Source organism: Dufourea novaeangliae, unplaced genomic scaffold (genome assembly GCF_001272555.1).
Source record: "Dufourea novaeangliae isolate 0120121106 unplaced genomic scaffold, ASM127255v1 scaffold286, whole genome shotgun sequence".
NCBI lineage: Eukaryota > Metazoa > Arthropoda > Insecta > Hymenoptera > Halictidae > Dufourea > Dufourea novaeangliae.
The window spans coordinates 95,137-115,204 of NW_015374181.1; the positions used below are offsets into that span (position 1 = coordinate 95,137).

At 34.5% G+C, this 20,068-nt stretch overlaps 3 protein-coding genes across 3 annotated transcripts; 1 reads left to right on the plus strand and 2 right to left on the minus strand.

Annotated features, from left to right (window-relative positions):
• Positions 1–812: 812 nt before the first annotated feature.
• LOC107192115 (protein kinase 4-like) lies at positions 813–9,274 on the minus strand. The gene is made up of 4 exons (XM_015581311.1): positions 9,189–9,274; positions 9,036–9,098; positions 5,627–5,789; positions 813–3,562 (listed from the first exon to the last, which is right to left on the minus strand). The coding sequence occupies exons 1-4, from the start codon at positions 9,257–9,259 to the stop codon at positions 905–907; spliced, it is 2,955 nt and encodes a 984-aa protein (XP_015436797.1). The 5' UTR covers positions 9,260–9,274; the 3' UTR covers positions 813–904.
• Positions 9,275–11,286: 2,012 nt separating this feature from the next.
• On the minus strand, positions 11,287–11,864 carry LOC107192117 (THAP domain-containing protein 4-like). The gene is made up of 2 exons (XM_015581312.1): positions 11,481–11,864; positions 11,287–11,415 (listed from the first exon to the last, which is right to left on the minus strand). The coding sequence occupies exons 1-2, from the start codon at positions 11,862–11,864 to the stop codon at positions 11,287–11,289; spliced, it is 513 nt and encodes a 170-aa protein (XP_015436798.1).
• An 869-nt stretch (positions 11,865–12,733) lies between these two features.
• On the plus strand, positions 12,734–16,938 carry LOC107192127 (katanin p60 ATPase-containing subunit A-like 1). The gene is made up of 11 exons (XM_015581322.1): positions 12,734–12,756; positions 12,838–13,183; positions 13,282–13,417; positions 13,528–13,672; positions 13,749–13,839; positions 13,906–14,027; positions 14,090–14,269; positions 15,176–15,318; positions 15,408–15,520; positions 15,608–15,734; positions 15,803–16,938. Exons 2-11 carry the CDS (start codon positions 12,859–12,861, stop codon positions 15,999–16,001), a joined length of 1,581 nt encoding a protein of 526 aa, XP_015436808.1. The 5' UTR covers positions 12,734–12,756; positions 12,838–12,858; the 3' UTR covers positions 16,002–16,938.
• Positions 16,939–20,068: the final 3,130 nt, after the last annotated feature.

Consider the following 20,068-nt stretch of genomic DNA (forward strand, 5'->3'; position numbering starts at 1 on the left):
GAGAATTTTAATAGATAGTCGTTAAACGAAATCTAAAATTTTTAATTCAATTGACGATTAAATGCCGGCTTCAATCATCCATCGAAACTAACGATTAAATGCCTACCTTAATCGTCAATTGCGATTGATAATTAAAAATTCAATTGTAATCGTTAATCGTTAATTTCATTCAATTTTGTCCAACTCCGAGTCCCCGTACCTTATTGTTAAAGCGTAGCATGATTTACTTTAATCCTGCGGAAGAGTAATTGATGGTATATTTTTCCACGCTTCTTTTAAACTACTTCTTTCATAATACATTCGTTCTGTGCACCGATATAATCGGTATTTGCAATGATCGACGTTTCTGACAATTGGTATTAGGATAATCCGCATTCTACTGTATGTTTTTCGAATTCGTACAAGTAATTCATTGTCAAATACGTACCAGTGCATGTACGTCCATGGCAAATTAGAATACAGTGAACTCTAACTATATTGCCTTGGTCAGGACTGTAGGGGAGTAAAATGGGAATGAGTTGAGAGTTCCTTCCATGCTAAGTTCTATCGTCATAGCCTCGGCTTCAGCGCCTGCGCAAAATCTGGATCGTGCTGGTGAGCCGGCGTACGCAACGTGGTGGGAGAGCGAATTTGTGTGCTCGAAAGTATGTGTGAAAGGGAGGTGGCTCCCATGGCAATATGCTTAGTGTCCACTGTACCGTATTATCAACAAGAGAATACAACAGAAGTGTTTTGTTAATTAACTTACGTAATTTTATTGCAATGAAACATAATTACATTTTACACGAATTTAGTATACCATATGCGTGTGCATTTAAGAATTAACAAGCTATCTTTAAACGATAATAAGAAATTAATAATCTTTTTAAAGATTCCGCTCCAAGGTACCTATGACTTTCACGTTTCAATTGAAATCAAAATCACTTTCCGTATTTGAAATATTCCGTTCGATTGTGCTCTCTGAATCAGAATCTAATAAAGATTTTATTACATCTTTCTTTTCCTTTCGCGCATTTTCAGAAGATACGGTTCCACTTTGTCCTTCATTAACCTTTTCCAAATCGTCTTTTACCTCTTCACTTTTAGATTCTTCCTGTAGCTCTTTGTATTTTTCATTTTCTTCCTGTTCCACCTTGTATTCTTGTTCCTGTGAAACCTCGGCTTCGTTAAACTCATAATGTTGATTCGTATCTGTTGTTACATGTTCTTGGCTAGGGTTGTACTGTTCTTCTGAATCTTCTTGGTATTGCGCATTAGAATCGTGTTGATGCAGATTTTCAGGATCATTGATATCGTCACCGTATTGTTCACTTGTATGTCCTCCGTAATGTTCATTCGATCCTTGTTCGTATATTTGATTAGTATACCCTTGATATTTATAATTTTCGTTATTTCCATATGACTCCTTCTGATTATAATTATATCCCTCTCTTGAATCAGAATACTGTATTTCGGTATTATGCGCATAACTTTGTGCTTGATCAGATTCTTCATAATTTTTATTATTATACTCTTCACCCAATATAATTTCTTGTTCATTATTTTCATTTATATTACTTTCATTTATTACACCGGACATATGATTATTTTCACTGTATTCTTCTGTGCGCTTATCATCGTGGTCATTCTGCTCATCCAATTCTTTGTTTGATAACACTACATTTTGAACCATGTTCTTGTAGTTCAAACTTCCTTCAGCATCTTCATCTTCCTGCTGCGATTCTTGAAATTGCGAAGTGGAAATCTGGCTCGTTTCAATTTCATTCTTGTCCACTAAGCCTTCACTGTTTCGCAGCTCTAATCTGTCATTTATATCATTTAAAATCACTTCTTCAACGTCCGTACTATTTATGACGTCTCCTTTATCTGTTATATTTTCCTCCATGTCATCTGATTCTATATTCTTTGTATCATTTTCGTCTAATGTAGGCTTGTTACCCACTGAATCTTTGTTCCCGGTATGGTTTTCAATCTCATCAAGTAAATCTATTTCTTTTATTTGCTTTTCAACATGATTCAAACTCCATGGTTCCAATTCTTCAACAGCGTTAAATAAATACTGCTCCAATTGTGATTCCTCTGCGGTACAAAAATCATTATCTTCGACAGAATGAACAAACTTATCCCGTTGCGTTTCAGATAGAGATTCGTCGACTTGATCCAAAATAAGAACATCTCCTAGATTATCAGAATTCTGGTTTTTAGGCTTTCCAATATTTTGATGTGAATCTAAGTCTGGCTTACGTGACGTAATATCGTTGCTAATTCTGTCTTTTGCATACGCCATTGATGCTACATGTCCTTCGTGCGCATCTGAAATTTCAACATGAATTCTTTCAGAATTTGGCGCATAGTTCCGCGTGGTCCGAACCAATTCCAGATTTCTATTTCTATCGTCCTCATCTTTTCCAACATCATTTACATTTACGGTTTCGGACACAAGATTTTTGCCAAGCACCAATAATTTTTCATCTTCTTGCTGAATGTATTCTCCTCGGTTAGCGTCTGTCAAAATTTCTGGTTCATCGTTTAATGACCTCTTATTAAAGTCGCCATTGTTGGTATTTTGTTGCTGACGAATCCTCTGCGAACTTTCCTCGTCAAGGTCATGATGAAGCTTTCGAATCTTATCCATGTACCTGTCAAACTCATCGTCTATTACTATCGGAACTTTGCCCTCCATACCTTCTACATGAATTTGCGCCGTGTCTTTTGAAAATCGACACGCGTCTATATCATTCAAATATTTCGGAACAACATGTCGTTTCATTATGTGCTCATCGTGGGATCTTGTTACTGGAGACTGGAGACTCTCAGCAGTAGATTCTTGACTATATTTGGAATTTTTCAAAGAATAATGCATGTAATTTGGAACAAGTTTCTTATCTAAATTTACAGACACATTCATTGAAGATATATCGGATACGTTACGTTCCATACTTGCAGGTGTATCTTGAAAACAAAACGATCTTTCATTGCCACTCTTCATTTCCGTTTGTACAGTATCTAATGACATTCCGCTGCTTTGCTGTTGAAAAGATTGCGTATACGTTGGATTGATATAATACTGTGAACTCGATGGTCCACTTCGATTTTGAGATACTTCCAGAGATTTAGATTGCGGTATATTACTGCTACTATAGTCAGGTGTTACGAGATGCGGCGCAGTTTGAATTGTGTTCATTCGTTGCGGGAATATTTGATCGAAATGTTCAACGTTCGTTTCTCTTGGCAAATTTATTTCTGTATAATAATATGCTTGGCCTCGTTGAAAAGCTGGTGATGGCAAATTTGGTAACGGTGATTGTTGAAGAGTACTTTGTGGAAATTTCGGGGACATGCGTAAGGTAGTTAGACTACTTGTTTCATAATTCGGCCGAAACAAACGTCGTGGCGACATATTCTTTACTTCAGGAGGTAAATGGTTTTGGTGCTCGTCGGCACTTTTTCTCAAGTGCCTATTATTGGTCTGATCCGACACATAATTGTCGTCAATATCTGCTGTATTTCCTGGAGAACTATGAACTCCGTATATTTGACGAAGATAAGCTTCATAATGTTTCTGAAAAATAATGAGATATTCTATGTCGTAGCTGGTATTTCTTACTACCTCTTTTTATTTAAAAACTACAAGACATTCCTCAATTCGTAGTGCAACTCAAGAAAAATCTACTTGGAAAATTTTTTGTGCGAAGATATTGTACATACATACAGTCGTACGAACCGACCGCCCAGCAGCTTGTTCAAAACTTCAAAAGATTGGACAAAGACAATGACTGACATGTGGCCAAAAGCAAATTACAGGATTAAAAACAAAAATTCTACGTTTGTATACCTGTGAAACAACCATCCACAACTATACATTGGTCATGGAAAAGAGCTATAAACATCCACACGTACCAACCCTTAAAATACCTCATTCCATATTTCTTCATATACAGGGTGTCTCAGCTAACTTGAGCACCTCGAATAATGACTTAACAGTATACTTTATGAAAATTTTGAGACGTGGAACTTATATGGCATCAAGGGACACATCTTATAAGGTACGTGCTTTTTTTGTGGGTGCAGGCATTTCAGAGATTTCAAGGTCACCTTGATTTTTTTTTAACGAAACGACCTATTTTTTATACCATAGATCGATAGAGTATCAAATTCTGAGTAATAATGTGTTGACCTCCATACGTCCTAAACCTAATAGTTAACGAGATATTTACAAACTAATTTTTAATACGTACTTATACAGTATAAGTTATACTGTCTGGAAACTATACATAGATTCTCGAACTGATGCCCTTCACCTTCAGTACAGTGAACAATTTGTAAATATCTCGTTAACTATTAGGTTTAGGACGTACGAAGGTCAACACATTTTTACTCAGATATTTTAATAATAATAATATTTTAAATAATATTCTAAACTTGTTCTGTTTTTTTATAACTTGTACCAGTTTATATTGGTATTTTACAGATAAAGAACACATCATTATTGTTTAATCTTTTAATCTAATCGCATAAAAAGCATCATATAAAAAAAGTGTAATGTACTCTTAATTGGATTGTACTACGAATTGTATCAGTTTCTGTATTTTCTACATGCAGAGCAGAGATATTTTGACAAAAATGTAGAAATTATGACAACTATCTTACATTTATAACCAAATTATGCTAGCTTGCAATAGTCGATACATACTGGGGTGCATGAAAATATAAAAGTAATTACGTTTCAGCATTATGCATCACAGGCATAGCACAGAAACGCATATACAATAAATGCAAAATGTATTCGTACACATTCACTTTTTTAAAATAATTTTTACCTTCTCAGGCTCGATGCAGGCATTGCAGGCGAGCGAGTTTTGTCGTGCGTTTCAGAAGTATACAGAAACATATGAAGAAAAATACATAGGAGTAAGTAAAAGAAGGAGAAAATCGACTGTCGGAATATCACTGGCCCGCTGTTGTAACGTCCAGGAATAAAGGGGAGGAAATGAATTTAGGACGGAAAACAGATGTGCGTTTCTTCTCGAAATCACCAGTCAGACCCATCAATAGGGCTACAGCTGGTGGCACCTGCCCCAGACGTAGAAGATAAAAGGGTTTTGGAACTTATGTATAAACGGAGTTAGAAACAAGTACTTGTGAAAAACGGGACACGACGAAGGACCTCTGTCGAGTGCCGGGCAAACAATCGGCGGATCCACACATCGGATGACGTGACACTGTGACAAAATCTGCATCGAACTTTAACATTCAGATAAACGTATAATACTTACTTGCTGCGACAACGCGCGACAAAACTCGCTCGTCTGCATCGTGCCTCAAATTAATATACAAGCCTTTCAATAACTATGTACTATCTGTAATAGCAACCCAGATAGTACATGACGCCTTAAAGACGCCCATTTTACGGCAAATTTAGGTCTAAGGCGCCTTTAAGCTGTCTTGAAGAAGTCATTGGGCGTCATGTGCTATCTGGGAATAAATTTTAAAATAATATATTTTTTACCACTATGTATTTTTAATAACTTTGAGTACATTTATTGTGGCAGAATTAACTAGACAAATACTTTATGTATTCATTGTATGCTACTTAATATTTAAATTACAAACAACAAAGACTTACTCGAAGAACATTAAGTCTATCTGTTCTTGCAGTGATCAATGCAAGACTATTGTCTACCTTGTCTAAGGCTTCGAGTAGTTTGTAGTTCCTTTCATGTGTTGTACGTTGTTCCTCTAAAAATTCTATGTACCTGAAACGCAGTCGATTTACAGACTCATTGTGCCTGAAACATTAATGATTTCATTAATTTTTGATACGATTTATCACTCATATATGCGAATAAAAATGATTTTCAATAATATTTTCTATTATTTGCGGGAGCATGTTCATGACTCACAATCAAATTAAAACACTGATATAAAACTGTTTTGTTTCAACAACCACAAATATTGTATTTGTGTTTCTTACAAAGGAGAATACCGCTTTTGTATTATTTTAACAGTGACATCTCAGGATACAATTAATCACGTTGAAATTATTGCTGCATGCTCTTTTTCACAAAAAGCCATTAATTTATCCCAAACGCGTCTCTGGAAAAGTTAATTTCTCCATCATTGGCAAGTCGAACAGCAAGCAGCGGGGGTAGTTTTTTTTACTCATTATCGTGCCTCCTAATTAAACTTAGAGTAAAATATTTTGTTTTCAAATTTGCAGACAAACAACAGTTATCGAATAGTCTATACGGCAATTTGATACATACAAAAATGAAGATGTTATTCAAATCGTTTTCGAGAAAAGGGATACCTATTCTTTGGAGCTATTTTTCGGTGGTTTAATTTTAAAGATATATTTCATCTGAAAGTCTATATGATAGCACAACTTTCAAAGAGTAAAAAATACCCCCGCTGCTTGCTGAGAGATTAACTTTTCCGGAGACAGGTTTGGGATAAATTAATGGCTTTTTGTAAGAAGGAACAAATATTTACTGCTGAAATTTGGCACACTTATTGATCGTAATGGATGCCATATTCTCCTAAAATTTCAAAGTTCTATATTTAAATCTGTTCGCGTATTAAAGTAATTGAAAAAAAGAGTCTATTTTGACAGTTTTAATTCTTTTGTCACTGCACATGTGCACTGATTTTAACGTATTATATCTCACTTTGTAGGTATTAAAATTACCTGCATTTTTATTTGAACCTTTTTTTTCTAAAATAATTATATTTTCTTCTACATGCGAAAAACATGTTTTTCACACACTTTCGAATTCTTTTAACAGTGTTCTATTGTAACATGTATTCATTTCTGTATATAATGACCTTCCGAACCATTCCGTGCAAACAAATAGCTAATTAGACTTATTTTTTGTTCAAAGTCTAATTCGACCGAACTATTATTTAAACTGGTAAAAGTCGTTCAAAGTTTTATTCGAAAACTTCAAGTAAAGATACAGATAAAAGATGAAAATTTTATTCGACACTACGAATGAAATGATCTTCGAATAAAAAAAGTATCTTTATTCGTTGAATAAATTCTCATCGAATAAATTTGTTTCTTCAATATTCTTTTTGCGTTCTTTTTACGCAATATATGTGTACGCATATAACACGCGTATCGATTAAAAAAAATAAGCATCATTGCAAGTACGAGTAGAAAAGATTTATCGTTGCAAATGCACACATTAGTACATATTGTTCCATTCTTGGATATCTTTCACTCGCGCCGTTCTTCTCCTAAGTTAGGCGAGAATCGAAGTTTCACCTCGAGCCGTACTTATTCCGTCGTTCTCCTGATGGGCAGAATTGTAATGAGGGCAACAGCGTAAGAAAACTATCGATACGGTCTGGCAAGAATGCCTTCGTGTAGCAGAATATTCACTTCCAACTTGATGGTAAAACGGACAAAAATTTATTTGTAGGTAGTGTCATTAGATGTCGTATCATTAAGCCGTCCCAGTTATCGATTATGTATTTTCACTAGCGCCCGTTTGTTTACGTCTGCGCTTCGATCGATTCGAAGTTGGCCCCGAAGGAGTCTTCCCCCCTAATTCGGATGATTGAAGATTTACTTATTACATGTTCTATGACAACATTGTATTATTATACAATCGAGAAAAATGATGGTCGTAAACAATAAGAATTGTTTGCATGCAGAGTTAAATTTACTGACATTACTTAAAAATATTTATTGGATCCGAGAATACTTTCAGATATTCAAGGGAGGACGTCTCCGTTGCAAACACAACACATATACAGGGTGGGGCAATAACTATGTCCACTTTGAATATTGTCGTTATTTGTAATAATATGAAAAAATGTTATATACAAAACTTACACGGCATAGAGGGAGGCATATTGTGACACAAACATTTTCTGCGTGGGTGCAGACATAGAGATTTCAAGGTCATTCCTATTTTTTTTAATGGAATGCTTTGTTTTTTTTATCGCGAGGTGATAGCCGGTGCTGAGACGACTTCAGCGAGCTATCATTGAAGGTCATGCAAGATCAAATGTGGTAGTAAAATAAACTTTCTTACATTACAGAAGATGCACGATGTGGTGAGTAAGTTCAGAAACGATAAGACATGCATGTGATGCAGCGATACGAAAATTGCAACTTAACGAAGTGGTGAGTAAGTTCAGAAACGATAAGACATGCATGTGATGCAGCGATACGAAAATTGCAACTTTGCATTGACGCAAACGGTCACTACTTCGAGCATCTCATGTAATGTAAGACAGTTTATTTTACTACCACATTTGACCTTGCATGACCTTCAATGATAGCTCGCTGAAGTCGTTTCAACACCGACTATCACATCGCGATAAAAAAAACAGCATTCCGTTAAACAAAAATAGAGATGACCTTGAAATCTCCTCTATGCCTTCACCCACGCAAAAAATATTTGTGTCACAATATGCCCTCCTCTATACCGTGTAAGTTTTGTATATAACATTTTTTCATATTATTACAAATAACAGCAATATTCAAAGTGGACATAGTTATTGTGCCACCCTATATACATATACGAATGCATACACAGGGAGTACAATACTACAGGGGATACAAACACTGCAGTCCTACAAATTGAGGGCATATCTGTGCAGTTTCTTCCTGTGCATACGATCGATGTCTGTTTACTGCCTGCCTACCTGTTTGTGCATAGTTGTGAAGTACGATATACATAAAATGTAAACACAAAGAACGGATTCGTGTTGGGAAGAAATTGCGAGACAAGGGTTAGATTTACGTACATTATCTGTGATATTCATTGAAAGTAGGTTGCTTCCAAATCAATACGTAATATCCTAAATTCTTTCGTGTTATTATTACATAAGAGGAAAATTAAATCGATAATACCAGCTGCTTAATACGTCAAAGAATTTAGCCACGCTGAGACACATTAGTACAGCACTAGCAAAACTATTTTTTAATATTTAATTTTGTTACAGTTTTGGTTTTAGTCGTTAGTAGTTAACTTGGTAATTGAGCTAGTAGAGTTAAAAGCAATTTCATTTTGAACACTCACCTGTTATGAGATTCTTGTAAAAGCACTTTGAATCTCTCTTCTAATCTAATCCTTTCTTCTTCGCTGTAACGGTCGTATAACATATATGTGCAATAATTTTGCTAATAAGCTATACTATTTAATATTTGTGAAACGAAAACAAACTGTACTTACCTCTTTCGTAATTTTTCCTGCATTTCCAGCATTTTTTTGTAATAATCATGACTATTATAAAATGGTGTCATAGTAAGTAACTCAGTTTTGAATTAATTAGAAAAATCGAAGTGTCGATTGTTTCGACTTTCGATATATTACGCTTGTTGCAATGTTATTTAAACCAAATATCGCACAATATTTTTCAAACACATATTGTTTCCAAGGAAGGTATATATTTATCATTTTTGAGAAACTATTTTAATTACAAGTGAATTGAATAACATGCACACCACAAAAATTACTTAACAATATTTCAGAAAATCTCACCAATATAACAATGAAACATTATTTTCTTAACATACTGTGATTTGAAAAACTTTATAATAAAATTAGATGGAACGATCTTTCTTTGTGTCGACACAATGAGCAAATGTCCTGTTTGACGTTGCCGAACGGCACAGCCCGGGGTATATCAGCAGATAAACACGCAGGTGTTATCCCTCCCCATCCACTAACATCATAAAGTAATAATAAAATACATATACGCATAAAAAACAATATTCAGCTTGAGAATTATCAAATAGTGAAAACTTTTTGTACTTATAGAAATAGTAAACAATAGTCTTATTTAATTAAATAAACAAATGTTATTATATAATTTCTTTAAATAATTTTCTTTCACCTGAATCGAATTGTATCATTTAAATTTAGAATACATTGTTATAATATACCAATTATTTAATTCGGTTAGATTTTGTACAAAATGTGTCTATAAATAGTTTTCGTGGTTGCCCTTCGCGTGTCAGTTCCTCATGCACTTTACGTCTTGACGTACTGCGGTAAATATTTACATTTCGAAAATACTCTTCCATAAAAAAGAAGATAATAATAATGTACTGTTTATGTGTTTTTGTACACATTTATTTATAAAGAACATTCACATCTTAATTACGTGATTGTTCCGACAAGTAACACAATAATAGGTACCTGTAAAAGCTTTGTTGTGTTGTTAAAATAATCAATTAAAATGTTTCTTTTGTTCCTTAAAGCAGTTTTTATAAGTTTTTTATCATTTAGAACGTTCACTGAGTTGGTTACAGATGTCTAAATATTTTTAAACGTGTACAAGTGGTTACTTTTTACTGAATTTTAATTTTCAATAATAAAAAAAAGATGTGTTATAGACAGTGAGAGCTGGTCAGTCAAGGAAGCTAGATTTCAAGGCATCTCAGCAATTTTCCTTGAAGAAACTCATTTAGAGGCAAAGCAGTGGAACAGAAACTTCATGATTGATTGTAACCAATACAATAAAAACTCTAAGAGCAAGAATTTCGACATAGTTTCAAGGAGTGGGAGAAATATCTCCACCAGTGTATCATCCATGTATATGTAAAGTTCTCTGATTATTAAAGATAGTATCTTTTAAATTAAAATTATTTCATTTTTATGAAAACATTGCCTTTAAGACAAACCAAGTTATATTTTAATAGAGAGCAACTGAACATTTTTTAATTCAAGCATAGTTGAAGAGGAAAATGAAGGCATATAATGTGTTATAAATTGTTTGTTTTTAAACATATTCTAAAATGTATTATATTAAAAGGTATAATAAACTTTAATAAGGTTTTTAAATTTTTCTAAATCTGATACAACAATTAACTCTCTATAGTACACATGTTGGGTCCGTGGACTCATGAGAAAATTGTTTTTCCATTTGAGTACTCTTCACATATACACTGGATTGTTAACAAGAGTAAATATATTTCTATTTGATGTTAGTTATAAATTACTTTATGAACATCTATATTTGCATAAACATTCAAGAGTAGTAATCACATTTGATTGATTTGGAGTACTCATTAAAATGATTTTGAAACCTGCAATATTCTAAGTTTGTGACAAATTTATTTACTTAGATCAAGTTTTTTGTCTACATTAAATTTTTATAAAATCCATTAGAAGATGAAAATATTTGGATTTAAAGATTCTCTTGAATTATAGATAAATTAGTTTTGATGTATAACAGAAAATAATTTGGTATTACACACCAAATATGTAGTACATAGAATTACTTTTTTAGTACCAACAGTTATAATTAACTTTTTTATATTGTATTTTATTCAACCTTCTCACATTCTTTAATATAAGTTGCACATAAATGTTCCTGTAATTCAGGTGTCGTTGTAGTAGCCATACATAATGTGTGTTGCAAGCAATCACCAACAAGTCTAAATTCTCTTTGTAGCTGTTAAAAGTAATATTCAATTGTACTTTATAATTTATTGAATTGCATCTCTTAAACAATTATACCTCTGTAGTTTGAGGCGAAGTTGTTCCTTCTTTTGGAATCCGTAAACTGGCAGTTTTCAACTTAATAATTTCATTTTCTATTGTACCTTCTTCAATAGTTATATAACCACGATTATGTGATAACAATAGGTACACTTTATTTGTATCTGGTATTATTTTTAAAAATCCAACTTCATAATGTATTGGTTTCTTACTATCTGCATACCAACTTCGTGCAGTGTAGTTTAACATTGGCTGACCTATTGATCTAAAACTCATTTCTTCGCAATACTCAAAGGATTTAATTGTCGGGTATTTACCAAGCCCCACATTTTTAGTCTTCCATAGACCTTTTAACCATGATATTGGTTTGAGTGCTTCATGCATTGGTAATTTAAAGTTCATATCTATCAAGGAAAAATGTTTTTTAAAATAGTTATATGTGCACATATCATTACTAATATTGACAATATTTACTTTTAACTTTAATATTAACAATACTGGATAATGGTTAAAATTACAGATTTACATACGAAGATTAATTATACATCTCTATTTTTCAAAAATTAAAAAGTTTTACGTTTCTTTTATTTTCTTTGTATATTATAGTAATCATTTTGTATGCTTTACTTGTAATTAAACATGAAAATATATACTTTAGAATTAAAGTTAAAAAAGACACGATTACTTACTACATATGTAAATTAAGGTACGTATCTTCGGATCTTCTTAAGAATATGTATATTCTCATAAATTTTAAAAAATCCGCGACTTCTAAAAATATCAATATGGCGGCTATGATTACTAAATTCTAGTAAACTAACCGCACATACTGTTTATACATAAGTATATATATGTATACAGTTTTTTTTTAACGGTTATACGATAATATGTACTACACTTCTTAAAAATTTGTACTGTCAATAATTAGTAACCTACAGTATTCAAAGTGAGAGACAGTTCGTAAAACACACTTCGAAATACGCGTAACGCTTGCGATAGTATCTATAACATAATATTTGAAACTTCATTCAAAATGTAATTTGACAACATATATATACATATATATATTGTTTGGATAATAAAATAACATATATTTTAATAGTGAAAAGTTTTTACAGTTTCTGTTATGGGTTACACAACTGATTTACTATATACATACATAGAGCTTGAAAAATTCAGTTTTATTAAAAAAAAAAGGATTTACTAATAATTTTTTACATGTATCATGCAGTTGTATGGAATTTATCAAAAATTATTACACTATTTTAGTACAATTACTCTTAAGTGACATTAGGTATTGTGGACTTAAATAAAGAGTACTGCTTTTGTACAATTTCACTTTATATATTTAGATGTACGTTTCTTGCATTTGCAGTTCTAATTGAATTTATTATATATGCACTTATATAAACATGTAACTTCGGGTTTATATATGCATACGTATTTTAATAGAATAATGGCAATTTCAATCAATGAAATTTGTGAAAACACTAAACTGGCTCGTGAAATGGCATTAACTGGTAACTATGATACATCGGGAGTTTATTACCAAGGTGTTGTACAGCAAATCCACCGCTTACTTGCAAGCATTGCAGATGCCACACGTAAGGCTAAGTGGCAACTTGTACAACATCAAATTGTTCAAGAATTTGAAAAAGTAAAGGCAACATCCAATACCTTACAACTCTTTAAAGTAGAAGCACACGGAGAAAGATTGTTTGGTATTCTTATTATCATTATTATTATTGTTGTTCATAATATATTTTAATCTTTTAATTAAAACATGTATCAAAATGTGTCGAATTACAAAAATGTTTAGGTACTTCATGTTTATCATTTGAAGAACCTACAAGAGATCCAACTTTATGGACTTATAATAATTCAGATACATCTTGGAATCAAACTCCAGCAAGAGATCCAGATGTGTGGCCACCTTTGACACCAGCAGAACAAAAGTGAGATACATCTTTTAATAGCAGCAATATTAACTTTAGGACAAACATTTTATAATGAAATTATTATATCACAATATATAGAATGTTAGTGTAAATCAATATATTTTTAGAAACATTAGGCCACAGAAAAACCAACCAAAACAACAAAATCGAACTAGCTTACGAAAATCAGTTGCTGCAGGAAAGAAACCAGACGCAAAAACAATTATTAAAAAAGATGACAGAAAGGTGTCACGAAAAGATGATGTAAATAAAGTTAGTTTATTTTTTCATTAGAGGTAATTACACATATATTATGCAATGCTATCATAATATATAAATACTTTTATAGGAAAAATCAGAAACTGAAAAAGTTGATGTGGAAGTAGAAGAACGCAAATTTGAGCCATCTGGCAACGATAGAGATTTAGTTGATTTACTAGGTATAATATATGTTATTGGATACACTAATACTTTAAAACTTAAATAACTTATAATTAATATTATAGAAAGAGACATTGTTCAAAAAAATCCAAATATTCACTGGGATGATATAGCTGATCTGCATGAAGCAAAGCGATTATTAGAAGAAGCTGTTGTTCTTCCAATGTGGATGCCAGATTTCTTTAAAGTATATATGTATGTATCCTGTATGATATCACCGTATTATAACAATTAATATTTTATTTTTAGGGAATTCGTCGTCCTTGGAAAGGAGTACTTATGGTTGGACCACCCGGTACTGGAAAAACAATGCTTGCAAAAGCAGTAGCCACTGAGTGTGGAACAACATTTTTCAATGTATCATCTTCTACGTTAACATCAAAATATAGAGGAGAGTCAGAAAAACTTGTTCGTCTTCTTTTCGAAATGGTAAGTATAAATCATAAAATGCAATGCCATTTTTATACAATTATATTTTAGACAAAATTGTTCCTTTGTGGACACTTTCTACTTCAGCGCTTGAAACAGTTCAAAATTTGCAAACCATGTTTATTATTTCATAAAGTCTTCTCATTTTTACAGACAAGAAGTTAATATTAAATACTAGGAACTGTCAATGTAGAGTAGTGTCTATGCAATATAGTTTCTTCTCCTCTAGTATATTGAAAAAAATCTTTCCGTCATGTACACTTTTATTACATGTTATTTTTACACGAAGTATTATTCCTCCAGAAAAAAAAAATCAATTTTAAACAGTATAAATTTTTTAAAATAGTTACCTATTATAAAAAGAAAAAATTAATTTTTTTACACAGTAGTTTAACCTTTCAGAAGGTGAAAAAGTGTATTTGATTTTTAATCTCCGAAATTTGTTTCTGTCTGGTACCATAAAAAGTATCCTCTTTAAAATGTATTACTAGACTAAAGTCAGTTTGTTCACTTATTTACAAGGTATCATACAAAACTAAAAGAACATGACTGAGAAAAACGTGTTTAAAGTTTTAAATAAATACGTGTCCGTATCTGCGATGTGTACTACATATAATTGAATACAGTTTTATAACATATTGTTGCGTGGACACGGCATGACTTCCGAATAAATAAAGGGCACTATTAATAAAAAGGAAGAATTATTTATTTGGCCTTTTAGAATTTTTTTTTTACCCGATAGGTAGCACGTAACAATATTATGAGTACATAGCATTAATAGAAAATTGAAAAACAAAAATAGGCTTTTCAATTCTCTGAAGTAAAAAGATTTAACTTCATAAAATGTTGTATGTGTATCTGACCTCGTCAATTGTCTATATGCATATATAAACGTATCTTTTGCAGGCTAGATTTTATGCACCTAGCACAATATTCATAGACGAAATTGACTCTCTATGCTCTAGAAGGGGATCAGAATCTGAACATGAAGCATCACGACGAGTAAAATCGGAACTTCTAGTTCAAATGGATGGTATAAGCTCAAACAGGTACCAATACGATATAAGATGAATGAGTTAATTATTTGGATTGACAATAAAATAGAATATAACGTGAAGCAACATATGATATTTTTTAGCGAAGACCCAAGTAAAGTGGTAATGGTATTAGCAGCAACAAATTTTCCATGGGACATTGACGAAGCTCTTCGTAGACGTTTAGAAAAACGTATCTATATTCCATTACCAAATCGTAAGTTTTACTGTGATTCATTTATAACTTTTTATCTACATATATACACTATACAGGAATTATGACATGCTTATATATGTCACACAGATGAAGGTAGAGAAGCTTTATTGAAAATTAATCTACGTGAAGTAAAGGTTGATTCTTCTGTAAATTTAGCAGATATTGCAAAAAAATTAGAAGGTTATTCTGGCGCAGATATTACAAATGTTTGCAGGTAAATACAATCAATATCCAATACGTTTAAAATTTCCAATGGCATAAAACTTTATTTGCATTTTGTAGAGACGCATCCATGATGTCCATGCGTAGGAAAATTGCAGGATTAAAGCCAGATCAAATCAGACAATTACCAAAAGAAGAATTAGATTTACCTGTGTCTGCCACAGATTTTGATGAAGCCGTCGAAAGATGTAATAAGAGTGTTTCTCAAGAAGATTTAGAAAAATACGAAAAATGGATGAGTGAATTTGGATCATCCTGATAACTTTCTATTTAGAAAAGTACAATTACATAACATTTTTTTATTCAAACTAAAATTGTTTAAATTTTCTATTTATCAGTACGCAAGGGAGACACCGAAGTGTTTAATTCCAATTTCAAGGAAATTGTACAGGTTTGTAGATATACATGCGTGGAAAATATTGGTAAAATATTAGCTACAGATGGTCATACACTTTTGAGAAATGAGAGATTAAAGTTTGTGAAAAATTGCCTACACGTTGGGTACTAATAACCGCGATCTTTTAATAGCAATACTGTTGGAGGGATAGAGTATTGGGCTGCTAATTTTTTTAGTTAGGTTTATGTCCCGCTGCACCTATTATTTTTTTTCACTTCAATAAAAATATACTTCATGTTTAGGTAATTTTCGCAAATTTTAACCCCACACGTACGCGCAGATACATACATGAAGTGCACAATCCAAATAAGTAGCCTCTGCTTCGTGATTGTGCCTGTGCGTACGTCTGGCCCACCGCTCAGCTGATGGTTAACTGCTAAATCGAGTTCGTTTAACTGCTAATATCTTGGGAATAGAGCTTCAGATTATAAAATGGTAAAGAATTTGTCGATTTGTATTTGCATGAGGAATATACATGTTCCGAATTGTCTTATCCTTTTGGGACACCCTATGTACCTATGAACCACGCAATTTCATCGAAATTGAAGTGGGACACTTCAGAGTTTCCCCTTGTTAGTTTAGACATTAATGTATATACTAAGCGTTGAAGTCGAGCAGTCTCTAAATATAGGAAGTAAAAATTCAGGTTTCTGCCTCTGACGACCCAATGAGCAGTCTGAGTATACATACAATGTTCTAACATTCGGTGAACGGACAATTATTTTCACGCTTGTGTGAACATAACATAGATGAGTAATATTATTTAACATAATGTGCAAATAAAAAGGGAGTAGTCTCCTCTTGTTAATGTTATCTAAACTATAAAAAAATGAAATAAGAATGAAGATATCACAACTTTTTGATACACCTGGTTTTTCATTAACCAAGTTCAGATATAATTTTACTACATTTTTGAATACTTTATTATGTGGAATTTGATTTTCGGGCCCCGGACAGTTGCGTGGCCGTGGTCCGCCGCGAACAAAGCCCCTCTTTCGGTCTCCGCAACTATCCGCGCCTCCACGAACTGAACGCCTGGCACTCCCCGAGTGCGGAGTGCCGGTATCGGGCAGGACTTCCGATACCTCCGAAATTTACGCAAGATCGAGACGACGAGAGAGTGGCGGTTGCCGGCTAGCACGCACGAGGGTCGAGATTCGCAAGTAGGATGCGGAGACTCTCCTCGCGGCAGGATGCGGTTCGCGAATGACTGAAGATCGTTATGCGTTAAATAAGACGTTTATTAACGCCACGCGTCTACCCTAGAGGGTAACGCTCACAATAGGTGGCCAACAATAACTATTCGATAACAGTTCTGGTCCGGAAATTCGATACGCGTCGCAATACGAACTATTTAACAAATGATTCGGTTACGGCGCTTCCGCGGGATGGTATAGACGGTACGCTACTAGTGGAGGAACCCCGAGGAAATCCGCCCACCCGCTACTTGTGGTCGCGCTCGCGAACTCGCAACTTCTCACAGAAGGCGAGAAGTTGACCGGTGTTACTCGACTCTACGTTATCGCAATCAATTACAGAATCACCCGTGACAGAATGGATAGCTTACCGCTTGCCGATGTTGGCAGTCTCGTGGCCGCAATACTCTCCGCTCGCACTCGCGATGTGTGACAAAAACATTTCGTGAATACTGACGGACATTATACAGATCGTGTCGCTCGCAACCGAATGACGAGCCGCGGATTTCGACCATCGGCCGTAACGCTCGGCGGTACCCCCCTTTCCCCGTTTCGCTACCGTTCTGTTCCCCGTGCCCCGCCGCGAATCTCCATTGGAGTATTCGCCTGTTCAGGAACGCCGCTATTCCGAAGACTCCTCGGGCCCTGAGGGTTTCCCGCCGCTTTCTGGCGGGCGGTGAGCTTGGGCGCCCTGCTCGTGCGGTGTCGGCTCGGTGGTGTTGTAGCGGCTGATGTTACGGTGGCCGAAGGTGGCCGTATGACCAGCGGTAACGGCTGTGTTAGTGGCTCGGTTGATGGCGGCCTCGTCAATAGTGGCCCAGTCGGTGGCGGCCCGGTCAGCGGCGGCCTGGTCGGTGGTGAGTGGATAGTGGTCCGTTGGGTGGTGGTGGTGGCAAGGCGTCCGCGACGAGGTGTTGGGCGCCTCGACGGTACTTTACCTCGAAGTCGTATTGCTGGAGTTCGAAGCCCTAGCGGACTAGGCGCCCGGACGGGTTATCGATGGTCTGCAGCCATTTTAGAGCCTGGTGGTCGGTAATGACGGTAAAGTGGTACCCCTTCAGGTAGGGTCTCATTTTCCGGATGCCTCAGACCACCGCCAGGCATTCCTTTTCGGTGACAGAATAGTTCTTTTCTGCCCCGTTGAGGGTGCGGCTGGCGTACGCAATGACATGCTCCTCCTCTTAGCTTCCTTGGGTGAGTAGTACTCACTGAGTACTGCCCCTAGTCCTCCGTGGCTGACGTCGGTTTGGAGGATGAACGATTGCGTGACGTCGGGGCAGGTCAGTACTGGGGCGAAGGCAAGCTGCTCCCGTAAGGTTTTTTAAGTTTATTACATAAATTTTGTGGCCAAGTCGCAGGATCACTAACAATAAACATTTCAATTTCATTATCGTTATCTTCATTATTTATCAATTCATCTTCAAATTTACATACATCTTCTATCACCTCAGTATCAATCTTATTAATCACACTTTGTTCTTCTGTATGAAAAGTTTTCATTTCTTCTTCGATTTTTTCATTCTCTTCGTGAAGTTCTTCTTGTTCATCTTCATTAATTTGTTTATTTATTGTATCATCTGGTATGCTTTCATCTAAGTAATTGATTTTTTTGCTTGTTCGTTTGAAGTTCCTTTTCGGCTTTTCTTTTTCGGGATTGAGTGCCAGATAGTTTTCTCGATTTTTCCATCATGCCCTGCAATTATGCTTATTTTATTATAATCAAAAAATAATAATTTATAAAACATCTGAAAAATTCATATAATTTGAGGTGACACACACTAATACAACGAAATAAAGTTTTACTTACCCAAATAAATACAATTTTGAATTTGAAAATGTGACAATGTTAATGTGAAGGCAGAGTTCACTGTACACGTTTTGGTTTTACTTCGAATGAATGTAAATAAAAATTGAACATTTTTTGTGTTCGCTGTACCGCCATTCGTTACTGACGGTCGTTGGCTGGGGGTTCCCGGAAACATTCTCCCGTTGGTGGCGTGCCAGTCGACTTAAGCCGATTTGCCCACTTTCTGATTGGCCAAGTTCTGTGGTGGCGCGCGGTTCAAATTTATTTCCTCTGTAATTTGGCGAATAGAAGCACCGACTAGGTATAGGATAGACCTATCATCTTATGGGACTTCGTGTCTCATGTTCTAAAATACCGATAGTGTAAAAAGTCAGGGATTTTCTGCTGCCCTCTACGTTATGAGAACGGTGAATTTGTGAACTACGTTAAATCTAAGAAGGGACCATGGTCGTGAACGGATTCTCTTCCGTCCGTTCACTGTAAAGTAGACGTATTAGAAAGGAGTCTTGGGTTCCAGTCCCGATGGACCTATTGGTTTTTTTTCGCGTACAAAAAAGTTATTGCGCTTAATATTGTTTTTATGAATATGTATATGTATTATTATGTACATTTGAGTAAATTATTTTATTATTCCATTGTTATTACAACAGTTTAACAGTGACAACGAACGCATTTATATTTTCAAATATCGGACTAACAGTATATTTTTATTCTATATTATTACATATATGTGAGTAATACGTATCAAAAACGTAATCGAAACACAGATTTTTATTACTCAAACAAACATCGCATAAAAGATATTTCGTTATATTGACATTTGTAATAATTATGGATGTTGCGGGGAAATCTATTGACATTATGGAACATGTAACGAAATATCACTGTAACACTTAAAAAAGTTTTAAAGTTCCATTTATATCATT

What these genes read in the sequence shown, in the direction of transcription:
- LOC107192117 (XM_015581312.1), bottom strand. Translation starts at nt 11,864, where the DNA reads ATGAACTTTAAATTACCAATGCATGAAGCACTCAAACCAATATCATGG. An exon ending in CTTCGCCTCAAACTACAGAG is followed by an intron (nt 11,416 to 11,480) that starts GTATAATTGTTT and finishes TACTTTTAACAG; the next exon opens with CTACAAAGAGAATTTAGACT.
- LOC107192127 (XM_015581322.1), top strand. Translation starts at nt 12,859, where the DNA reads ATGCACTTATATAAACATGTAACTTCGGGTTTATATATGCATACGTAT. An exon ending in TTGACACCAGCAGAACAAAA is followed by an intron (nt 13,418 to 13,527) that starts GTGAGATACATC and finishes ATATATTTTTAG; the next exon opens with AAACATTAGGCCACAGAAAA. An exon ending in GAAAAGATGATGTAAATAAA is followed by an intron (nt 13,673 to 13,748) that starts GTTAGTTTATTT and finishes ATACTTTTATAG; the next exon opens with GAAAAATCAGAAACTGAAAA.
- LOC107192115 (XM_015581311.1), bottom strand. Translation starts at nt 9,259, where the DNA reads ATGACACCATTTTATAATAGTCATGATTATTACAAAAAAATGCTGGAA. An exon ending in CAGGAAAAATTACGAAAGAG is followed by an intron (nt 9,099 to 9,188) that starts GTAAGTACAGTT and finishes CGACCGTTACAG; the next exon opens with CGAAGAAGAAAGGATTAGAT. An exon ending in ATAGACTTAATGTTCTTCGA is followed by an intron (nt 3,563 to 5,626) that starts GTAAGTCTTTGT and finishes ATTATTTTTCAG; the next exon opens with AAACATTATGAAGCTTATCT.